The sequence below is a fragment of the Homarus americanus genome, unplaced genomic scaffold (genome assembly GCF_018991925.1).
Source record: "Homarus americanus isolate GMGI-L3 unplaced genomic scaffold, GMGI_Hamer_2.0 scaffold5589, whole genome shotgun sequence".
NCBI lineage: Eukaryota > Metazoa > Arthropoda > Malacostraca > Decapoda > Nephropidae > Homarus > Homarus americanus.
Genome location: NW_024736650.1, coordinates 4101260 through 4122596, shown reverse-complemented (window position 1 = coordinate 4122596; position 21337 = coordinate 4101260). Strand labels below are relative to the sequence as shown.

The 21337-nt window shown below is 45.7% G+C and overlaps 1 protein-coding gene across 1 annotated transcript in view; it reads left to right on the top strand.

Annotated features, from left to right (window-relative positions):
* Positions 1-21337, top strand: part of LOC121872311 (regulator of G-protein signaling rgs-2-like) — a 187293-nt gene that overhangs the window by 138025 nt on the left and 27931 nt on the right. The window contains exon 5 of the mRNA XM_042375014.1: positions 7890-8056. Coding sequence (XP_042230948.1) covers positions 7890-8056 — 167 coding nt within the window. The remainder of the gene's footprint in view (positions 1-7889; positions 8057-21337) is intronic.

Genomic DNA, 21337 nt, shown 5'->3' with positions numbered 1-21337 from the left:
GAATAAACAATTGAAATTGAAATTGAAGTAACATAAGTGATACAGATATGATATATAATAACAAGGTAGGGAGGTCATACTTCAGGACATTTCAACATAGTAACAGTGCAAAATGGTAAGGTTGGCTGGGAGTGCACAAACTGGTTGACTACGAGTTGTTGATAATTTTTGCAATGGTTGGGACTGGGCTGCTCTTATAGCGATCAGTACATGCATGTATGGGCTGGATGCAGTTGTGGTGTCGAACAGCAATTCGATGACGAGGGATCTCCAGTGGAAGCAGGGACCGATGTCGAGGATGGTGCAGAAGCCTTTCACCAAATTTGCAGACGAGGTCGTGGTGATGATCAGAGAGAACCTAGAGGGTCAGTGTTTTGAGCGCCTCTTGATATGTGGAGTAAGAGAGGGAGAGAATAATCTTGCATGCCCTTTTCTACACTTTTTCTAGGTATTTCCGTTGTGTGTCATTTAGGGAAGAAGACCAGGCAGGGGAGGCATAGGTGAGCTTGGGAAGTATGTATGGATATTGAGTCAGCGCTGAGCAGCTTGGGCGTGGGATCTCGAGGGACTTGAGTCGGCGGAAGAGGTGGAGGAGAAAACTGGAGGATTTGACAATTGTACTGATGTGTGTTTTCCAATTTAGTTCGTTATCTATAGTGACGCCAATGAGCTTGGTGGAGTCCACAACGTAGCGTGTGTTTGGGCCCAAAGTAATGAGGGGAGGTGGGACAAGGTCAGAGGAGAGGTTGACGCGCATAACCATGGTCTTGGTATGATTGATGGCTACTCGATTGTTGGTGCCCAATTTTGGAGACTATTCAATATCTGTATATTCTGGAGGGCGGTTAAGTGAAGAGTCATGTTATTCACGCTGATCCCAATGGTGGAGTCGTCGACATATTCCCAGCAAACAGAGGTTTCTCTTAAGGCATCATTGATAAGCATGAGGAAGCAGAGCGGTCCCATCTTGGTGCCTTGGGAAACGCCACAGGTGAGTGACTGAAAAATGGAGACAGCCCCTCGGAAGCGTAAGCTATGGTATAAGACCTCTCCGAAACCCGAGGTCGATAACTTTGTTGATGATTAAATTGTGGTTAACTAGGTCAAATGCCTTGGTGAAGTCAATGAAGGCGACAGCCACAGACGTCTTTCGTTTTCCCAGATGGTGGTATATGTAGTCGAGAAAGCTGACAAGACAGTGAGTGGTGGAGGAAGTTGTCATATTGCCAAATTGCTCAGGATCTATGGCGCCTGCAATATAAGCATAGGCCCGGTCAAAAGCGAAATTTTCGCAGATTAAGCTGGATATTGGGATGATGGCAAAGGGTCGTAGCTCATTTAAAGATTGTGGGTTCATTGACTGTGGCACTGATGACACACATGAGGTCTTCCAGTCAGCTGGGCATCTTGCCTAATTGAAGTGAGCACAGATAATGGAGCTGAGGCGTAGCTAGTTACGGGGAGTACTCCTTGTAGTGTCGTTCTCGTTCCTCCTGTGTTCAGCATCGAGAGCTAAGTTACGGTAACATGCGGCCTTGGGATAAAAAATCCTGATGTCGAAGAAGGCTCGCTGTCCCCGCCTCCAGAATCCTCGAGCACTGACGTCAACATGGGCTTCGTTGGATGTGTTTGAAGTCCTTTGTTGGAAATTTTCACCGTCCAATGGAAGGAGGATCGGTTCTACCCTGATATCATGGCAGATTTCCTTCAACATATTTGCTGTGAGATCCCTTACTTCGTCATGCCTCATGCATATGAAGCCCCCTTTCTTGCACACCATGGCGTGATCGATGTCATAGGAAGAGCCACACAAGCATTGGGAGGGCAAACCTTCTACTGGCCTACCGTACCTTAGAGCATTGGCATCTGTAAATTCTTGTTTAGTGAGACTGAAACCATTTGCCCTTATCGGTAATGTAGTTAACCAGTTCGAGGCGCCCACCTCCTGTGCTATAGCTACTTTTTTTTCAAATTCTCTGGTACCTGCAGCAACAGTTGCTGCAACTTATCACTTTGGCCGTGCTGTCGTTCTGTCGTAATGGACCTTCGAATCTTGTTTACTTCACTGGTATCCATCTCCCCTGTTGCGTTATGAGCTATTATGTGGTCCGTGAGGTCTGCCGAGAGCTTAACTGAGTTTTGATGTTCGGTGGCACCAATCTCCTCAGGATTGGTCAATCCCATTCCTCCCAGTCTCGGTGGTAGTGCAAGGAGTGATCTTTCTGCTGGGGTTAAGTGAGGGTGTTTCACTAATTTGGGAATGAAATTGATGCTGATAGCTTCTTCCAGAGGGTGGAGGAGGGGTCCGATATCAGGGATAGTGCTCATTAGGTAGTTCCAGCGATGCTTGACTCTATGGGTGAATGCCGCAAAAAAAGCATGTGGCTCTGTGTTAGCAATCTCAGAAAGAGCTTGGATTTTCCTATCCCACTCATTCACTTTTCCCGTTACGTACTCAGTCTTGAAGTCCGTCGTGCCGATTACTGCGCCTAGGTGTCTTTGGCCATCCTTTGTTATTTTGACCTCACTTCCACCGAACACCTCCATTGCCCGTTCATAATGTTCTGTCTTCACAATGAGGAAGGACTTGCTGGCATTTGGGTGGTACCCTATTTGTGGGCCTCGTGATGTTACTAGGTCCCACCACTTTTTGATGTCCTCCACTTTTCCTGCTCCTGTAGGGTCGTCAGCGTACGCCACTTGCTTGACCTCAGTTGTTTAAAATTTTATTGTGTGTTGAAGCACGGATAGGCCTATTGCATACATTGCCATTGCAACAGGGTCCCTCTGCATTGTTCCCGCGGTTGACTGTATGATGGTATCACCTCTTAGAGCCTTGTTGTTTACTATATAGAGGTCTGATGGATTCCTATAGGAGTTTTCAACATACATTACAAAGCTTGGACACTTGATCTTGATGTTGTGCAATGCGTCCTTGCGGTTAAGTATGTTGAATGCGTTTGAAGCGTCCACCAGGAGAACTGCCTCACAGTCATGCTGCTCAAATATTGTTCTCATGGGGTTAATGGCAGCTTCCCCTCCAGCCTGGTGGCCAGCACAAACTTTTAGGTTCCCTGCTGCTGCCCTGATATCATCCTTTACCACTTCCATTATGCATTTTCCGATGATCCGCCTCAGCACTTCCCCCCACCCCTATAGGCCTACATCCTGGCCGTAAGAGCATGGAGGTGTTGGCAGCACGAGGATGCCAGCTTTCTTGCAAGGGCGGCAATGGCAATGCAGAGATCACTTGCTACGGGGCCAAACTTGTTAGTGCTGAGGATGACTCTCCAACCGTTTGCATCCAAACCTGAAGGGCCGGCACCTCCCTGAGTCTTCAGTGCATTTTTCCACACCATCCTTCCTGTCATTTTCTCGAACAGGACAGCATTTGGTGGGATATAGTCACCCTGGAACCTGATGCCTTCGTCTTCACTTGCAGGGGGATGTTTTTCTTTCAATTGTTTTAATGTCTCTCTGTATATTGGCAGAACCCCACCTGAGGATTTCTCTGTTAGAGCTCTTACCGCCAAAGACATTTTTCCCACACGCATTTTGTTTCCAAACTTTCTTGCAACGTCATCAGTGTTTTGCTTTCCGTCTCCTGTAAATTTTAGTCTCTCCTGCAGTGTTCTTGCTTCACATAGGAGATCATAAAGGGCCCCATTCTGCCACATTGCCAATCTTCTCTTCATTGCTGCCTCATTTTCTTTGTGCTCAGTCTTTGTGTGTGTCCTCTGACAGAATAGATGTGGTATTATTGCCAGTATTTGAAGCGCTAAAGGGGCAAGGAAGCAGTCCTGAGTGTACTCAGTTATGAGGCGAATCATCCCCCGAATCATTTCTTTGGTCGCTGCACACTTGGGTGGTTCAAACAGGTTAGCTAGCGACCACCTGACAATTTCTGAGTAAATTTCTTTAACCCATATGTCCGCATTTTCCATCGACATGCCATTCCACTGTGGTGGCTGTCTCTCATTCACCTCGTGGACATCTGCTACTATTGGAGCAGCGTTTATTAGTATTACATTTTCAGGTTGAGTAGACTCACTGCTATCATTTAGGATATCATCGGGCGGATGGGTCCCGGCGATATGCACTATGGCCTCCTGCGTCGGCTCCCTGCCATGTGGGTTCAGACAATTGTTTCCCTTTCTGCAAACCACACATGGTCGGTTGTTTCTCGCACAATCACAGCTAGTGCAATATTGGTACTGGCTAGCACAAACGCAGCAATGTCTGTTACCCGACATAGTGTTCCTTGCACCTTGGGCGACAGTTATGTCCGCCTCCGACATCTGCTTTGGTCCCATACAGACGAAGAAACTAGTTCTTATGAGTAAAGGGCAGAGAGGTGACAGGCTGGGCTGCTGTGTCCGGGTAGTAGGGGCATACCTGCGCTCGTGCGTGTGTAGGCCATTCCCCTGTGGGCGAGAATCCACTACTACTACTACTACTACTACTACTACGAATAATAATAATAATAATAATAATAATAATAATAATAATAATAATAATAATAATAATAATAATAATAATAATAATAATGATAATAATAATAATAATAAAGTAACTTTCACTATCACTTTAATATCATGGTTTGATCGCTCCTGTTCTCTTACATGTAGGGGGACTACCATCTCGTGTCAAACCAGAAGAGAGGAGTGACTGGGTGGCAACAGAGGGCAAGAATTGGTCGGAGATGGTGGTACAGAGTGTAACAAAGAGTTTTACAATACGGTTGTTAAATTCTTGGAAGAGGGATATGATCTGTGTCATGTTAGTGGAGGGGGATTGTGGGGGGGGGCACCGGTGGGAGCTCAGAGAAGAGACGGGGAGGAGGCCCAGTAGTAGTTCAGTTAGGAGACGGCTGGGACTGCTGTGTTGCAGCCAGGTGAGGCCAGGCAGGGACAGGTGTTGTTGAAGAATGAGGCGTTGCTGGAGACAGAGGGGACGCAGAGGGAAGCGGCCCTGTAGACTGGGGGAGGAGGGGGGCGTTGTGGTATTGATTTTGATTTTGCCGCTTACAGCGGCTACTTTATTGTTTATCCCACACTCATCCTGTGAGCGGTAGTGCATAAGGATTGCAGAGTAGAATTTACAATGGGTCATAATAATTAACCCCCGTTATCAGGATATTATGGCACTGAATGTTACGCGGCCTTCAGGGAGGCATTACCCCTGGGACAGACGGGCGATTAGGGCATTGCCTTGAGTCAGCATTGTGCCGGCCGCCACAGTAACAACACCTGGGATCAACCACATAGCCCACACCACCCCTCATTAACGTGGTCTTTGATTTTCTAGGCACAGGCGGCTGAGTTATGGTTACGTGAACAGAAGCGACATCTGGGACGATCACGTCGGCAGTAGGCAGTGAAGGTGTGACCCTAATGAGAACAGATAACACAAAATGCAGGCCCAGGATGATAGGGTTCTGCATAAAGTGGAGGAAGGATTGGGTGGGCCTCCACAGTGAGTTGGGCATTCCCTTCCCTTCCCTTCCACTTGACAATGACAGCATCTTGTGGAGTCTTCCCCCAGTAATGTCGACATATACTGAGTATACTAGAATTAAAGTCACGCGCATCTTCGATGTCAGTGTATAGGGGGAATCGTTTCACTTGATAAAGTTACGATTCTTATCTTGTCGGAATTGAATGTTGAGACCGTGTTGTCTGCAGTACTTCATCATCCAATTAAACCATTCCTCTCCTGTTTTCAGCGAGTCCTTGGAGAAGTGTAGATTCAGCTTACTTGGCTGGTTGGCAGAAGGCAGGGTGATAGGGTCCGTGGCTTTGGCTTTTCCACTCTGGTTAGTGTTTCCCAAAGAAACATTACTGTCACTGTCATAATCACCGGGGTCTGACTCTTGAAGGGTGTTGGATTCAATATAACTAGGCGAGTTGGCGATGGCATCCGTATCAGAGATGTCTGCTTCAATAAGAGAGCCTCTTATCTCTACCCCCATGCTGGCAAAAACTTGCCGGCTGAGGGGACCTTTGTGGGACGATCGGGAAGTCAAAAGCATTTACGGGCACGTGTGTCCCTTTATATGGTCACGCCACGACTGATGACCAGAAGACGACTGAACTAATTATAGACAAGAGAGGTCAAAGGTGACAGGTCAAGGTCATATACACTGTCTAACACGAACTCAGGAAATAGGTCAGGAATGAAGGTCACTGTTTATGTGAAAGTCAATCGTGTTTACTGTTTATAAAGGGAATATCTTAGATTAGGGTTGAATACTGTTGATGTCTGTTAGCAGGTGAGTGAGAACAATATGACTAGCTGTTGTTAAAGTAGGTCAAACGTCATGATCAAAGAGGTGTCAGGAGCAGAGGACTGTGCTCGGATAATTACCTCTCGCGTTGTTTATGTGTTCAGTTTACAATGTCACCTGAAGATTAGACTCCCCAGATTATCTCACCTGATGAATAAACACCCTAACGCTTATCTAACATAACCTAACCTAACCTAACCTAACCTAACCTGACCTAACCTAACCTAACCTAATCTGGGGTGACTATTCTTCGCATAATCAATTTTACCTGGTAGTGTGGTGAAGTGCTTGTGTAAGTAGATCTCAGTGACAGATTAAAATAAGTCTCGTGAATATTATAAGTTTATACATAGGTATTTACCACATGATGATTTTCCACGATTCATTCACACGTTGGTATATGAGCTGGATTTAACTACTTCTTATACAGTTTATGTTAAGTGTTTACTAGTGCTAAACAGTATAGCTTTTGTCATATTCAGTACTTGTGGAACGGCAGGTAGTCATGTAAGGTAAGGTTAAGTTTGGTTTGGTTTGGTTTGGTTTTATTAAGTTAGGTTACGTTAAATTAGTTTGGGTTAAGATAGGTTAGGTTAGGTTAGGTTTGATTTGGTTTGGTTTGGTTTGGCTAGGTTAGGCTATATTAAGTTAGGTTAGGTTAGGTTAGGTTAGGTTAGGTTAGGTTAGGTTAGGTTAGGTTAGGTTAAATTAGTTTGGGTTAACAAAGGTTAGGTAAGGTTTCCACTTAATACTTGTGCTTGACGATAACAAAGGGTATAATCACAAAGACCTTCAAACACTTTCCGGATAAAGGTATGATAACAGGTTCAATATCACCTGAAGAATCACCACCCCAGCTCATTTCACCTAAAGACTAACCTTACCTAACCTTTCCTAACCTAACCTAACCTAACCTCATTCCCCCAAAGCATTAGCGTGGTTAATCTTTAGATGAAATAAGGTGGGATGGTAATTCTTTAAGTGATCCCAAGTTAATTTACATGAGCCAATACTTCATTCAACAGTACGTCTTTGTGTCAGTCACTAGAGCCATCCCTCCACTCACACACCTGAGACTGAGAGCTTCTGGAACCTAACTGATAGATGGCGCTAGACTGTATACCCTTCTTTCCACTTGGTACAATTTCGAGCAGAAGTGTAAAGGAAATTTTTTTTGTATACTTCCATCGTTCTTAAGAATGTCTTATGTGTACAGTACCTCTTACTTCTTGGGCCATCCTTAAATAAACAGATGAATATTATATTAAATATTTTCAGATTAACATTTATATTTCTCACTAATCTATTACACCAATATGAAATTTGATAATTATAAGTAATAAATTCTCCTAAATTACTAATTGAATTTATACCTCACCTCACCTTATATACCTGTACAATATATCCCTTCACCATCCCTACACGACACGCTATCCCTCCACCATACATACCACGCTATCCCTCCATCATCCCTACACGACACACCATCCCTCCACCATACATACCACACTATCCCTCCACCATCCCTACACACAACACACTATCCCTCCACCATCCTTACGTCATCCTCGAGACTAATTCCGTATACTCCTCCTCGACACAGGTGGACGGAAGGCCTTCAGGGACTTCCTCAAGTGCGAGTACTCAGAAGAGAACATCCTCTTCTGGCAGGCGTGTGAGGACCTGAAGGTGGAGAACAACCCGGCAGCCATTGAGGAGAAGGCCAGGCTTATATACGAGGACTATATCTCCATACTGTCCCCGAAGGAGGTGAGATGGTTAGCCTGTGTGTGTGTGTGTGTGTGTGTGTGTGTGTGTGTGTGTGTGTGTGTGGAGGGGAAGGGAGGAAGAGGATACGGAGGTAATGTTGGAGGAAGGAGAGGTAGGGAAGGAGAGAGGGAGGAGGGAGATGGTAGGGTGGAGGATGGGGCAGAATTGGTGAGGAAGGAAGGGCAGGAGGAATGGCAGGGATTGATGGGGAGGGAAAGGGTAAGAAGGGGAAGAGGAAGGGATAAAGAAAGAAGGAGAGGTAGGGAGAGAGTGATGGAGGAAGGAGAAGGTAGGGAGGGAGTTAAGTGGGAGAGAGGGTGTGATGATGGGAGGGGCAAGGAGAGAGTGATGGAGGTAGGAGAGGTAGAGAGAGAGTGGTGGAGGTGGAGGTAGAGAGAGTGGCGGAGGAAGGAGGAGAAAGGGATCACTGGTAGAAGGAAGGAAGAAGAACAGGGAGTTAAGATGATACGTAATAAAAAAAAGAGAAGGAGAGGGATGACAGAGGATTGAGATGACCAAGAAAGTGGAAAGGGAGGATGTAACAGAAGGAAGAAGAAAGGAGGAGGAAGAAGGAACAATGATGGAGAGATTAAAAATATATAAAATCTAGTGGAGGAGGAGGAGGGGGGGGGGGCTGATAAGACTGAGAGGTAAAGTCAGAGTTGAATGACCTTCACCACACTACTCGTATAGTGCCTCACCTTCACCACACTACTCGTATAGTGCCTCACCTACACCACACTACCAGTATAGTGCTTCAACCTAATGCCATCATGTATATTCACTTAGCGTTACCATTACATTGACCTTACATTCATCATACTTGGTAAGTGGGGTGAGTGTCCTCCAGGGTGGTGTGGAGACTCACGAGGTGAAGGAGTTGTATTATAATAGCCTCTTAAAAAAAATGTCGTGCACCCGCCAGTCCACCAGTACTGAGAGAACCTGGGAGGTGATTGGAGGAGACCGCACGACACCTCCAATCTTACCAGAACTATCGACGGAGTTGAAAGTCATTATTTTGAGTTCTGAGCTAATAAGATCAACTAGTCCCAGTAACATGATCTTTCCCTCCCAGTAACATGATCTTTCCCTCCCAGTAACTTGAGTTTTCCTCTTCAGTAACTTGAGTCTTCCCTCCCAGTAACATGAGTCTTCCTCTCCCAGTAACACGAGTCTTCCCCTCCCAGTAACATGATCTTTCCCTCCCAGTTAACATGAATCTTCCCCTTCCAGTAACACGTCTCCCCATAAAGAGTCTCCCAGTAACATGAGTCTTCCAGTAACAAGAGTTTTCCAGTAACAAAAGTCTCCCAGTAACAAGAGTCTCAGTAACAAAAGTCTCCCAGTAACAAGAGTATATTAGCAACAAAAGTCTCCCAGTAACAAAAGTCTCCCAGTAACAAAAGTCTCCCAGTAACAAGAGACTTCCAGTAACAAAAGTCTCCCAGTAACAAAATTCTCCCAGTAACAAGAGTCTCCCAGTAACAAAGGTCTCACAGTAACAATAGTCTCCCAGTAACAAGAGTCTCCCAGTAACAAGAGCCTCCCAGTAAACAAGAGTCTACTAGTAACAAAAGTCTTCCAGTAACAAAAGTCTCCCAGTAACAAAAGTCTCCCAGTAACAAGAGTCTCCCAGTAACAAGAGTCTCCCAGAAACAATAGCCTCCCAGTAACAAGAGTCTCCCAGTAACAAAAGCCTCCCAGTAACAAGAGTCTACTAGTAACAAAAGTCTACTAGTAACAAAAGTCTCCCAGTAACAAGAGTCTCCCAGTAACAAGAGTCTCCCAGTAACAAGAGCCTCCCAGTAACAAGAGTCTACTAGTAACAAAAGTCTCCCAGTAACAAGAGTCTCCCAGTAACAAGAGTCTCCCAGTAACAAAAGCCTCCCAGTAACAAGAGTCTCCCAGTAACAAGAGTCTCCCAGTAACAAGAGTCTCCCAGTAACAAAGTCTCCCAGTAACAAAGTCTCCCAGTAACAAGAAGAGGTCTCCCAGTAACAAGGTCTCCCAGTAACAAAAAGCCTCTCAGTAGCTTCAGAGTTTACTAGTAACAAAGTCTCAGTAACAAGAGTCTCCCAGTAACAAGTCTCCCAGAAACAATAGTCTCCCAAGTAACAAAGTCTCCCAGTAACAAGAGCCTCCCAGCGCAAGAATCTCACCTAGTAACAAGGGAACTCAGTAACAAGAGTCTCCCAGTAACAAGAATCTCCCAGTAACAAAGCCTCCCAGTAACAAGAGTCTCCCAGTAACAAGAGTCTCCCAGAAACAATAGCCTCCCAATAACAAGAGTCTACTAGTAACAAAAGTCTACTAGTAACAAAAGTCTCCCAGTAACAAGAGTCTCCCAGTAACAAGAGTCTCCCAGTAACAAGAGTCTCCCAGAAACAAGAGTCTCCCAGAAACAAGAGCCTCACAGTAGCAAGATTCTCTCAGTAACAAAAGTCTCATCCAGCAGAGCACACTCAGCACCAGTCTCGCCTCACCAGGATAATGGTTTAGGGAATACCAAGTTGTGAGACTTGAGCCACACTGATACTTTTCTCTCTCTCTCTCTCTCTCTCTCTCTCTCTCTCTCTCTCTCCACCTCCAGGGGAACTATTGTAGGTGTTGTCAAGTGGGAGAGAGAGAGAGAGAGAGAGGTAAAATGAAAAAAACTTTGCAGGGTAACTTCAGGAGCCAGAATGTTGTTAAGGGTCAAAGTCCCGCCCTAGGATCCAGAACTTTTCAGGCGTCTCGTGGATCGTAGGTACAATCATGTTGAGAGGAGGAGGAGATGCAAGGACTTCTGAGACCTTGCTAGGTGAGTCCTTCGTGCCAAGACCTTAAGGAGTCACGGGTTCGTCGGGATGCATTTAGGAGTCTCACGAGAAACATTTGTACATTAAGGCTACTCAGGAGTTAAGTGAAGTGAATAGTCTTGGTGCATTACTGGTTTATCTTTGTGTCTGTGGAAACTGTGGGGAATACACACACACACACAAACAAACACCTAGTTATTATATATCATATTTGTATCACTTATATTACTTGTATATTATTTGTAATTCAAGAGACCCATTCCCCAATTATGAAACTGTATATTTTCAGCCTTCCGGCTGCCATGCTCTTTCAATAAATCGTTAATTATTATTATTATTATTATTATTATTATTATTATTAATTATTACATACACACTGCCGCGGCCAATGCTTGCTCACAAACACTCAAACTCCCAGAAGTAACCCAATACCGGTCGTCTCATGTTCCCGACCGTGATAATAACAAGGAGACTAATTCGCCGACAATGTGTTTACTTGCCAGGGAGACACCAGAATCAATCCTCCCCTCCCCCCTTCCCCTCACTCCTCCCCTCTCACCCCTCCGGCCAAGGCTAATCGATGGCACCGTCACCCAGGACCTGCCCGGGCGGGAGATGGGTGATGGCTGACATCGACGTTTCAAGGTGGGGGTGAATACTCTCTCTCTCTCTCTCTCTCTCTCTCTCTCTCTCTCTCTCTCTCTCTCTTCATCGTCCCTTAAGGAGCAAAGGTGCATTTTGAGTGCCAGTGTAGTTGTGGCGGGTTAATGTAGTAGACGGGTGGTGTAGCAGCAAACACTGAGAGAGGAAGAGTGTACTGGTGTTATCAGTGTGGCTGTAGAGAGTTACGAGGCAGCTAAAAGGGGATGGAAGGAGTTGAAAAGACAAATGTGTTTTTTATAGACACAATTAGTTTACCTTTCTTGACGAAAACACAGGTGGTGTCACATGAGGATTAGCCCCGCAGCCTATTTCACTTGATGATTAATCCCCCCTAACACTATCTGGTAGCCGTCAAGCTTATTTCACCTGATGATTGAACATCCTAGCACTACCTGGCGGGGGGATAGGTTAATTTAGATTAGGTTACGTTACATTACGTTATATTACGTTAGGTTAGCTTGAACCTGGTTAAATTAGATTAACGTTAGGGTGTTTATTCTTCAGGTGAAATAAGCTGGGAGGTTAATCTTCACCTGATCCCAAATGTGATTTATAAACAGCGGAAAATAGTATTGGTTCCGTTTGTTGTCTTGAGTGTTGATGACAGGATTGGTCTTGTTGCTATCAAAGGCTTGTTTCTTCCTTAATAAGACAATTTTTTTTACTGGCAGTGAGCCTAAACATAAATTAGAAAATAGATGCCATTTTTACTGTCAGTAATACCTTCATGAATATTACTGTGGCTGAAATATACTGCCTAAACTTCACGGTTGAATACTCGGGTAAAAAGAAATAACTACAATAATAGACGAAATAATTTGAAACTGAAAAGAAGAAAATCTGACCCTGGATGAAGTAATGTGTATTATACAGATATGTCATTTTTTCTTCGTTTTGTCTCTCTGGTTTTTTATTTCTCCCTGTTTCAACTTTTATTCCAATACACTTTTTTATATAGCTACCAACACGGCTGCCCCACCTGTCTACCTGTTTTATTATTTTTTAGAACCAAGAATTAGACTCACTTCCCATTCTTGTTAATATGAACGTGCGCGCGTGTATGTGTGTGTGTGTGTGTGTGTGTGTCCCAGCTTCCTCTGACTCCGGGAGAGTGTTTGGTGGGGATTGGATGAATACTAATACAACTAATTTGCATACGTCACATACATCAACACCGGAAATAGCCTCCGCGCTCGGCCCTCACACCACCACTGTTTGTAAGGTCTTCCTGCCTCCTCCTTCTGTCCTCTAAAATATCTTTTGTGTGTGTGTGTGTGCTTGTGGTGCACACAGGGTGGTGTAATGTTTCTAGCATGGCAGCATTATGTTAGTGCTAAGGTGCAAGCACTGCTTGCTTCCTCTCGCTTTCAGCTACCGCTGCAGGCTAGCCCTCTTGGCAAACAGGGAAGCAACTTACATAAGTCCTCCCTGGCCAATACGCAGATTTTTCACCATCAAGACTCCTGCTGTGCCTCCTCGTGGCAACACACGGTAACTGGGTGCTTCGTGGGCCTAGGCTAGACCAGCAGGGGATCTCGGAGTAGCAGTGGGCCCCAGAGGGACGAGGCATAGGCCCACTGGCATGCGGACACGTTGTGACGCTTACTAACCATTGCCCCACTTCCTTGCGGATTAACCTTGGTAGGTACAAGGCTACGGGAGTAAACCCCGAACGAAAAATCTGCAGTGGACCCTGCTACAGGCAGACAAGCTTACAGAGCTCCAATAAGACCCCAACGGCGGTATAAGCAAAAGAGGTGACCACCATGGGAACCCAACGATTACACTGGCAGATGAAGGCGATGCATGATGGACAGGCTACTTAGGCGAAACCCAACAAACTGGGCTATCGGGAGTTCATTGCAACTCTACCTTCCCTAGCCGTTGCAACACATGCACCACTGGATCAGGAAAAGGGAGAACCAAGATGTGTGGTTGCAACCTGTGCTCCTACCTCGTCACATAAATCAACCCGTGAACCCATCATCCAGTTCATCATACTTCTCACCATCGTCAAAACCGCTATACCCCCAAAAGTCCTATGGCGACGGACGATTGACGATGGAGACAGGCAGAGATGACTGCCGGGAGTCTCTAGTCACAACTCTGCACATGAACGGCATAGATAAGATGGTCGTTTATTCACTGGGATCTAGGCAGCAGTGCAATCCGGTCTTGTCTATACGACTGAGCAGCCCTCTCGAGGACCCACCCTGCACACCCTACATGGGGAGGGGGCTTCAAAAAGGTGCCCTAAACATAGCCTGCCTAAAGAACTAAACTGACTGGGCAACGACACCCAGTAAAGTCATCCTTATGCGGTCGAAAACACAATCATAATCACAGATCAAAACAAAAACAAACTATACAAAATCTTATCGTCGCTGCATGGAATGTCAGGACCCTTCTGGATAGTGTCACAAATGTCCCGAAAGTAGAACCTCCCTTGTGGCAAAAAGAGCTCTCTAGTTATAACATTGACATAGCAGCCATTAGTGAGTCCCGGCTCCCAGATAAGGGTTGACTCACAAAACGGGAGTCTTGTTATACCTTCTTCTGGAAGGGTAAGCCTGCTGCAAAGAGAAACCGCCAATGCATCCTACATAGACTAACTGAAATACCAGTTGAGATCAACGAGCGCCTCATGATGCTCCGAGTCCCACTGAATCACTCACGTCATGTCTGCTTCATCAATGCATAAGCCCCAACACTGGATGCAGAGGATGACATCGAGGAGACCTTTTACAGCGACCTTGACAGACTGCTAATCTCTATCCCCAGAGAAGATAAGGTTGTGCTCCTAGGTGATTTCAATGCCACAGTTGGCAGAGATGTTGATATTCGGCAGGGAATCATAGGGAGAAATGAACTGTATCTTGCTCTTGTGAGACCACACCTGGATTACGCAGTTCAGTTCTGGTCACCGTATTACAGAATGGATATAGAATCCTTGGAAAGAATTCAGAGGAGAATGACAAGACTAATCCCGGGCATTAGGAACCTTGAGTATAGAGACAGGTTAAAGCATCTTAATTTGCAATCCCAACGGTCTACTCCTCCTCAGCAAGTGTGCTGCACACAACCTCACTATCACCAATACCTTGTTTAGGGAGGACGACAAGTTTAAGGGTTCGTGGCAACACCCGCGATCCAAACACTGGCATCTCATTGACTAGATCATTGTCAGAGAAAGAGATCGCCGAGATGTCCTCATCTCAGACCACTAGGACACTGATCATCGGCTAATCAGAACTAAGCTCTCACTTCACGTTGCCCCAAAATTGTGAAGGCAACAAGCCTCCAGAAGAGGTGTTAATACTAAGCATCTAGACTCTAGAGGAGCCAGCGGTAGCACATGCTTTCAGAGAACAGCTCAAATTTTGGCTAATAAACAACCCGACAAAAAACAACAACAAATCCCAGTTCCAAATTGGGTATTCTCGACAGTGTCATGACTAAAACCTGCAGAGAGACCCTCGGCCATATCGAAAGAATACACCAGGACAGGTTTGATGAAAATTACCTGGAAATCAGTGTACTCATTGATGATTAATGTGCTGCCTTAACTGACTGGCAGAACAACCCTAAGTCTCTGACCAAAGCTGATACCTTCCACAAGAAGAAAGCGACGGCCCAGCATGAACTTCGCAATCTAAAGAATGACTGGTTTAAAAATAAAACGGGATAAATGCAAAAATTTGCAGATCAACATAAGATGTGCTAATTTTTCAATGCCACTAAAACATTTTATGGGCCAATCACCAATGGCGGAGCCCCCAACACTCATCCAACGGTAACTCCCTAATTAAAGACAAAGAAGGCACCGTTCAGTGCTGGAACGAGCACTATCATTTGCTGCTCAACCTAAACACCGATGTAGATGTCCTGATTACCCAGCAGGTCTCTTAGCATCCAGAGCTGACTCACCTCAGCTATTCTCCACCCCTGAATAAGGTAGCTACTGCCAACGAACAGATGAAAAATAAAAAACTCTGAGGGCATGATGGAATCCCAGCCGAGGTGTATAAAGCAGAAGGACCTCTGCTTACCGACAGTCTCCACTCTCTCCTGGAGAATATATGGGAAAAGGAGAAAATTCCCCAAGCTCTTAAAGACGCCTCCATCGTCAATATTTATAAGAACAAGGGAGACCGGTCAGACTGTGTCAACTACAGCAGGATCTCACTGCTGCCCATAGCTGGCAAGATTATCGCCTGATTCCGCCAAAACAGACTTCTTCCTGAGGTGGACAACTTCCTCCCAGAATCTCAATGTGGCTTTAGACCATCACGTGGCACCACTGACATGATCTTTGTTGTCCGCCAGATATAGGAAAGGTGAAGATAACGGCGTCGTGACCTGTACATGGCCTTCATCGACCTAACCAAAGCATTCAACTCTGGCGGACCCTCAGTCATTTTGGCTGCCCACCAAAATTCTTCGCTATTGTGAGGCAACTCCACAATGGTGTGAATGGCAGTGCCGTGTACAATGGCACCCAGTCTGAGTTCTTCCCCATCCAAACGGGCGTAAAACAAGGATGCGTACTGGCACCAACTCTCTTTTACATTTTCTTGGCTGCCTTCCTTACTCATGACAGTGCCAATTTTGCCAGCGGAGTTGACACCCAGTACCGGATGAAGGGTCTTTTCATCATAAGACGACTCCAGGCAGGAACAAAGGTGTTGGCAGCTTCCATTGCTAAACTTCAGTATGCAGACGACCTCACCCTTGTCGCTCACACTGATCGCGACCCACAGGAGATCCTGAACACCTACATAGATGTGTATACACACTTTGGCCTTGAGGTGAATGTACATAAGACTCAGATTCTCTTTCAACCTGCCTTGTTCAGCCACACCTCCACCATCCATCCAGCTTAATGGTACTACACCTCTCTAATGTTACCCACTTTCAGTATCTCGGCTCCCACCTTTCCACCGCCGCATACATCAATGAAGAAATTCAACATTGGATCAGATGTGCATCTCAAGCCTTTGGTAGACTCTGCACCCGTGTCTTCAGCTGTAGGGTGCTGCAGTTATTTACAAAGTTGCTCGTATATCGACCAATGGTCCTCCTTACCCTGCTTTTTGGCAGAGAGACATGGGTCACATACAGGAGGCACCTCAAGACACTTGAAAATTTTCATCAACATAGTGTACGTTCCATCCCTCCAAGTTCGCTGGGAAGACAAGAGAACTAATGCCAGTATTCTCGCTGACACTAACTGTAGGAGTATGGAGGCTACCATTATCCATGAACAAGGCCATGTTACCCGCATGGGTAACATGGCCGTAACGTATCGCTGGTGGGCAACTGAAAAGGTATAAGGATAGACTTTAGACAAATCTGAAAAAGTGCCAAATCAACCCTCTCACCTGGGAGACGATTACTCCACATCATAATCCTTGGAGGAGCACCACACGAGAAGGTGTCAATACTTTTGAGTTAACCCGACCGCATACCAAGTATAATAAGGGAAAACACTAAAAAAGATATAGTTAGAATATTTAGATGTAGAAATGTAGAGTGAGGAAAGTTTGGTAGGGTGGCCGATTAGTTATTTAACTGCATATTATATTCATAGGGGGAATCTTCTAATCACCAACTCTAACTACAACTATTTATTAGTTAACTCAATGACACAGACATATTAATGGATCATTATTTACGTTACTAGACACTGACTCTTGGACACAAACATGAAATAAATAGACTTCCCACTGTAAGTAATTCACCCTAGGGATCTCTCTGACAATGACTTGTGACTTGTGGGAGGCCCAGCGGCTGGGGAAGCTGTAGGAGATGCTGGACTATGTCTCCTCTGGGAGACTCTGCTATCTGGAGACTCGGTGCTGGAGAGGGAAATCTCCCTCTGGGGAGGAGCTGTCGGCCCCCTTCCTGTTACCACAATAATCCTTATGCTAAAGTCTCGTAGAAGGAGCTGCAAGCTCTTATATTGGCGGTCAAGAGCTGGAAGATGTCGTCACTAATCTGGGTGTGTCTGGTCAGGTGACAGGTGTACTGGTTGGAGGGTAGCTTTTTGAGTAACACGGTTATGTCGCCGGGTTAAGCTAATCGCGTGGCGGTGAGAATTCTGGTTCATCGTGACCATGACCCCTCTTGGGTCAGGTCTGGACAGCTGTGTTTGTCCAGGTGCTCTACCTCCTCACAACTTTTTGGTATCGTTTTTGGGGAACTTGAATGTCTACCTATACTTTTAAGCCACATTTACAGTAGGCCATACTGAATTAAGCGTATGATATAGTGAACAGGGGAAGAGTGAATTTGGTTTAGAAAGACCCAGATGAAAGAAGTCGTATAAAGTTACGTAATTATTGTAACCTGTGTAGCAGATATTGCATTATATGGTGAGGGTGTCACTGTGTGAAGGTTGCACTGTGTAGTGAAGGTGGCACTATGTGATGAAGGTGGCACTGTGTGGTAAAGGTGGCACTGTGTGGTAAATGGTGGCAGTGTGTGGTGGGGGTTATCATGGTTGGCACTGTGTGGTAGTGGTAAGTATGGTGGCCCCATGTGGTGGGGTTATCATGGTGGCACTGTGTGGTTGTGGTGATCATGGTAACACTGTGTGGTGGTGGTGGTGATCATGATATCACTTTATGGTGGTGGTGATCATGATAGCACTGTGTGGTGGTGGTGGTAGTGGTGGTGATCATGGTGACACTGTGTGGTGGTGGTGATCATGGTGGCACTGTGTAGTGGTGGTGACTGTAAGGACTGTAACGAACGGGATTACTTGTTCGCGGCCCCACTAGAGGGGAGAGACTGAGGTGAGAAGGTCGCTGCTGCCTCGTCGCACGCCAGACAAGATCCAGTCATCACCACAGCTGCTACTTCACCCCTCTGTTCGATTCCAACTCTGGTTGTGTAATTTTGTGAGGTTCCTGGGGCTCGTGGGCTGATTCCCCAGTCCTTCACTGTTTGGCTGTCAATTCCGGTTACCTACTCCAGCTACTACCTCAGCTGCCACGTAACCGCCACTTCCTCCACGCCCTATCCACCGTCCGTGCCCTGGCGCCTCTCCAGGGTGACAAGACATCGCCCACCAACGCCGGCGCCAAGTGAGAAAGCTGCCCTGGACCTTCCCCCTGAGAGTGGATCACCGCAACATTCCACCGTGCTGGTTAGGAAGAAGATTCATCTGCAGCTGTAGGAAATACCTGCACTTTGTTGTATTGATTGATTTGTTTTAAGTAATTGTTTGACTCCAGTGCTGTTTAATTAATATTCGTGTGAGTGGTGTCAGAGTTAAATTATTGTGAATATTTTCGTAGTAAAGAGATGTAAATCTCTAACGGTTGTTTGTTATCCCTTGGAAACCCATGGTTCTTGACTTTCCTTTTTATAAGATCCTCATTAGGCTGGCAAGGGATTTATATCCCAAAGGCAAGACCTTTACAAGTGGCGACCTTGCCAGGAGAGCCTCTATCCTTGGTTTCTGGGGGTTAATATTCGTTACCGTGATTGTTGTAAGTCGCCGTGTGGGCCGCTTGCTGTCTGAGGCCCGGAAGTAAATGTTGTTTGGTGCTCATCCCTTCCTTCTGTTGTGGTAATTTTGTTGCTGTCCCTCGTACTAGAGAAGTCAATTAGTGTTGGTTCGAGTGCCCTGTGGATGCTGCCATAGCATTTTGTTGTTGATTCACCTGGTGCGGTTCTTTTCCCTGGGGTGATTTAACTGGACTGGGTGCGAAACAAGGTTTCCTCCAGCTGGATCGAATCATTTAATGGTTTGATTGAGCCACTAAGTAGGTACTCTTGGCTAGTTGCGGGGTAAGTTGTTTAATTTGTCACTTTAGCTCTTGGCCTTTTGTATCGTTATGTCTAGTTTTGAGGAGTTGAAAGATAGATCTGTTTACAAGTTTGTTTGTATTGATGGTCTGTTACATAGGTCTTGTGTGTCATCCAAGCAACCAGCCAAAGTAGGTCAGTTTTTCCTTGTTTTCCTGCTGATTGTCGCAACATCATACTCTCTGTAACTCACGAGAGCCCCCTAGCAGGACACTTTTCTCATAGGGAGACTTATATGAAGGTTGCTGATCAATTTTACTGGCCAGGTATGCGAGCGGATATTAGAGCCTTTTGTAGGAGGTGTGATCGGTGCTAGCAGATGTCCTTCAAGGGTCGAGGTCCGTCCTGTTCCTCTTAAACCTTTACCCATCATTACAGAGCCATTTTCTCGGGTAGCCATAGATTTTGTTGGACCGCTTTCACCTCTTTCCTCTAAGAAGCATAAATTATATCTAGCTAATTTGTTAAAGAATTATCATCACAGGGCCCACATTAACCTTGCTCGTGTCCTTGACGACGTTCCCAAACTGGGGTCAATCGAGGTACTACCCTGTGAAAGTTCGTGTGAAGTTCAGGCACCAGACTCTGATGATCCTGTTTGCCAGTTACCGATAACACCAGATGATATAGTGGAATCCTCTATGACTAGCAATGGGCCCAAACTTAAACCTGGACTGAAGTGGATCCCACGTGCAGCTTCTTGATACGGCCTTACGATATTTGGATATCATGTTACCACTTTTTTTAATATGATATTTCTCTACTTTTATTTTGCTCTGCATATTTAAGCATTTGTTGTAGGATTGTTATATGATTTATTGGTACTAATCTTGAGCTTTAATCTACCTTACAGTAGATTTTTGTTGGGGGAGCTGTGTAAGGGCTGTAACGAGCGGGATGGTTGCCCTCCTCTCGTTTGCTTGTTCGCTGCCCCACTAGGAGGGAGAGACAGAGGCGAGAAGGTCACTGCTGCCTCGTCGCACGCCAAACACGATCCAGCCTTCACCACAAATGTTACTTCACCCCGCTTTTCGATTCCAACTCTGGTTGTGTACTCTTCTGAGGTTCCTGGGGCTCGTGGGCTGATTTCCCAGCCCTTACAATTTGGCTGTCAACTCCGGTCATCTACTCCAGCTACTGCAGCGGCTGCCACGTGACTGCCACACCCTATCCACCGTCTGTGCCCTGGCGTCTCTCCTGTGTGGCAAGACATCTCCCACCAACGCCAGCGCCAAGTGAGGAAGCTGCCCTGGACCTTCCCCCTGAGAGCTGATCACGGCGTTACCAGAACATGCCATCGTTCTGGTTAGGAAGAAGATTCATCTGCAGCCGTAGGAAATACCTGCACTTTGTTGTATTGATTGTTTTGTTTCAAGTAATTGTTTGACTCCAGTGCTGTTTATTTAATGTTTGTGTGAGTGGTGTCAGGGTTAAATTATTGTGATTATTTTCGTAATAAAGAGATGTAAATCTCTAATGGTTGTTTGTTATCCCTTGGAAACCCATGGTTCTTGACTTTCCTTTTTATAAGATCCTGATTAGGCTGGCAAGGGATTTATATCCCAAAGGCCAGGCCTTTACAGTGATCATGGTGGCACTGTGTGGTGGTGGTGATTATAGTGGCACAGTGTGGTGGTGGTGATCATGGTGGCACTGTGTGGTTGTGGTGATCATGGTGACACTGTGGTGGTGATCATGGTGGCACTATGTGGTGGTGGTGATCATGGTGGCACTGTGTGGTGGTAGTGATCTTGGTGGCACACTGAGCTCTCTATTTCCTGGATGTCTAATATTTATCTTAAATTTCCTCTACTACGTCAATATTTCCTTACCTCGATATTTACAGTATTTTTCCACAATTTTGTCTACCACTGATTTTTTACACTCATGTTTTCCTTTCTCGTGTGTGTGTATGTGTGTGTGTGTCAGAGGGGGGACCCCCCCCTAATGGTGATTACCTAGTAACCCAGGCCGCCGAGCGTGGCCATAATAACCCTCCATA